Source organism: Triticum dicoccoides, chromosome 4A, assembly GCF_002162155.2.
Source record: "Triticum dicoccoides isolate Atlit2015 ecotype Zavitan chromosome 4A, WEW_v2.0, whole genome shotgun sequence".
Lineage (NCBI taxonomy): Eukaryota > Viridiplantae > Streptophyta > Magnoliopsida > Poales > Poaceae > Triticum > Triticum dicoccoides.
Window position 1 is genome coordinate 499,439,963 of NC_041386.1, and position 2,869 is coordinate 499,442,831.

A 2,869-nucleotide genomic window follows, 5' to 3' on the forward strand; every position below is an offset into this window, starting at 1 on the left:
TGCAAGCGTCTGATCTGCCCAGCACAAAGGGACAGAGACCTGCATTGACATTGATTTTGGTAGATCTTGGAAGCTGGCGCATGTTACAGGTTTGGAGCCTATTGCATGGCCTTATTCTCATCTTGTACTACCTTCTTTTGTTTATTGTAATGTTTAAAAAAATACAGATTTTGATGATCAATAGTTGTGGTTTGAGATGCTTTCTTGGCCTGAATCCTGTGAAATTTCCAAACATGACTTGAAAGGATTTGCAACCGGAAAATTTGAATCATGAACTGATGATCATCAACGGGGAACAGAGGGGCTACAAAGAGAAGCGAATTAAGGGAGCAAAACTAGCAGCAAAGTTATGTTACACACCACACCACAGACAATGTGATTATTATGTCTCAGTAGCCACTGCATACATCACTACAAAGCAAGGCAGTATAGCCAATGGGTTGAACACAGAGAGTTCATCCAAATCTGAGCAGGAACTGACGCTGTCACAGCCAGACTCCTCCGAAGAATTGCTGCTGTTGACGAGCTTCTTCACTCTCCCTGCCACCACCCTGCACACCAGCATCGCCCTCTTCTCGCCGCCGCCGCCGCCCGGCAGAGGCGTTTGCGCCTTGTCGTGAGCCCGCCCGCTCGTCGCCATCGTCGCAATTTTCCCATCGCCGTCGACCCTGACGATAACCAACACAAAATTTGTCAAGCTGAAGGCCCTGAAAAAACTTTAGCTCTGAACTCTGAACATTTGCACGGTGTTGGTTCAGTACCTGAAGCCGTCTCTGATAATGCTGCACAGTTTGCACTGCTGCGGGGACGACCGGCAGAGGGAGGTGGCGCCGGCGAGGCCGAGGGAGCACGTGAAGGTGGTGCAGTGGAACCGGAGGATCTCGTTGCCGTCGGCGGCGCACCGCGGGAAGCTCCTCCTGGCCAGCTCATCGGTGCTGCTCGCCGCAATCGCCTTGACGCGCTCCCTGTACTGCTCGAACCTCTCCACGGTCCTGCCGGAGCTGTACACCTTCAGAATCCTCTCGATCCTGCAAATCGGCGCCGCCCGCGGCTTCCCGACGAGCCAGCTCGACTGGAAGATGATCTCCACCACGTTCCTGCTCGTGTCCTCGGCGCCGAGCTCCGAAACTGCAAACATTCATGCATCAATGGATTTGCATCAAAATTATATATGATTGAAGAATGTAAAGCTTTAATCAGCTGCGTTTTTGGTTACCTGCATGGCGGGTTGCTCGGTGAAGCTCGAGGGACTCGGCTTTGGCGAAGAACTCGTCGCAGTCGGAGCAGGGGAGCATGCCGGCGCCGCCGACGAGGCTTGTCCTGGGGTCGAGCGCCGAGTGGCACTCGTAGTAGCAGCCGGAGAGCTTCCTGAAAGACCTGGAACCGGCAACGATGGACGAAAGCGGCGACGAGAGAGCCGACGACGACGAGGAGGAGGAGCTGACAGTGGTCGCCGTCGTAGCCACCGAGGTCTCCGAGTTGAACGACGACGACGCTGACACGACCGCGCCGGAAGCCACCACGGGCACGGACAAGATGTCATTGTCCGGAGCCTTGAGAGACCTACTGCTGCTGGAGACATTGCGGCCGCTATGGCTATTCCGGCAGCTTTCCCTGCTCAGCACAGCGCTCTCCTTGGTGCCGCAGATTGACCCTGGGCAAGTCATGCTCCTACCAATGCTGACACTCCTTTTCGTTGTGGTCGTCGTCGTCTTCCTCTCGCTCTTGATGTTCTTGCTTTCTCCTGCTCCTCCTGGCTGGCTTCTGCTCTTCAACGCCATGGCTCCCCAGAAGGAAGAACCTGGTTTCCTCTGCTGCTTTTTCTCTCCTCCTATGCCCATCTTCTTGCCAGCTGCAGTTGCATCCATTGTGGTTGGAGAGGAAGGAGATGTAGCTAGAAGGCAGACCTATCTTAAACCTTGTTGGGAGGGAGGGAGGGAGAAAGGGGTGCTGAGATTAGGGGACGGTGTCTGAAGCTTTGCTCAGTAAACAAGCTTTAGGCTCCATTGCTCCATGATTAGTTTAGAGTATTGCCCTTAATGACCCCCTTTTGGTGTGGTGTGTGCACTGTAATAATCTGGCAATGGTGGGTGGTGGGAGTGAATGGAAAGGCACGCACACAGGGTTGGGTTGCAGATGCCAAGGAGATAAAAGCATGGCATGGGCAGCTAGCAATCATGCTTCCAATCCTGACCATGTGGTATGATGTCTATCCCCTCTGTGTGTTCGTGTCTTTTTTTGAGATGGCGAATAAACCAGAGAGAATAGTCATGTGATCTCGATCGCAAGATTATAACAAAAAGGATAAATGTACATCTCATGGTTTAGGAGAGTGAGATGCAAAAAACCATCACAATAGCGGCCTCATTAGCAGGAAACCACCACTTTACAATTCGTGCCAAAAATCACCGCACAGTAGAATTGACTATGTAAAAAAAAGCATTGAGTATTTTTTTTTGAGCGCGTTCTGACATGGCAAACCCCTCACGTGGCGACACGGGTGATGGCGCGACGTTAACGGCCGGTCGGGGCCGGCTCGGTCGGAATTTCCCCCTCTAGGGAAACAACACCCCCCCCCCCCTCTCTCTCTCAAGTCGCCGCCACGCTATGCCTTCATGGAGAGATGGAGAGGAGTGCAGCGAGGAAGGTCTCCACTCCTAGTACACCGACATGGATATGAATTTGTGGGTAAGTTTCACGCTGCTCAAGAACTACATATTTGGGTTGGGTTAGGGTTTGGATTTGGGGAGTTTGGGTTTGAGCTCTCATTCGAGCCTCTTTGGAAGGATTTGTTGGTTTATTTAGATTCTGATAACGCCGGAGAACCCTGAGACGGATGCATCTTTTTGTGGCATGGTAGCGGATCCGT

General features: G+C 52.5%; 1 protein-coding gene across 1 annotated transcript; it reads right to left on the reverse strand.

The window, feature by feature from the left end:
* Positions 1 to 263: 263 nt before the first annotated feature.
* LOC119289012 lies at positions 264 to 2,051 on the reverse strand. The gene is made up of 3 exons (XM_037568459.1): positions 1,217 to 2,051; positions 762 to 1,128; positions 264 to 668 (listed from the first exon to the last, which is right to left on the reverse strand). Exons 1-3 carry the CDS (start codon positions 1,866 to 1,868, stop codon positions 383 to 385), a joined length of 1,305 nt encoding a protein of 434 aa, XP_037424356.1. The 5' UTR covers positions 1,869 to 2,051; the 3' UTR covers positions 264 to 382.
* Positions 2,052 to 2,869: the final 818 nt, after the last annotated feature.

Excerpts from the sequence above, each read along its gene's own strand:
- LOC119289012 (XM_037568459.1), bottom strand. The coding sequence starts at position 1,868 with ATGGATGCAACTGCAGCTGGCAAGAAGATGGGCATAGGAGGAGAGAAA. Across the intron at positions 1,129-1,216 it reads CCGAGCAACCCGCCATGCAG|TTTCGGAGCTCGGCGCCGAG; the intron begins GTAACCAAAAAC and ends GAATGTTTGCAG. Across the intron at positions 669-761 it reads ATTATCAGAGACGGCTTCAG|GGTCGACGGCGATGGGAAAA; the intron begins GTACTGAACCAA and ends GGTTATCGTCAG.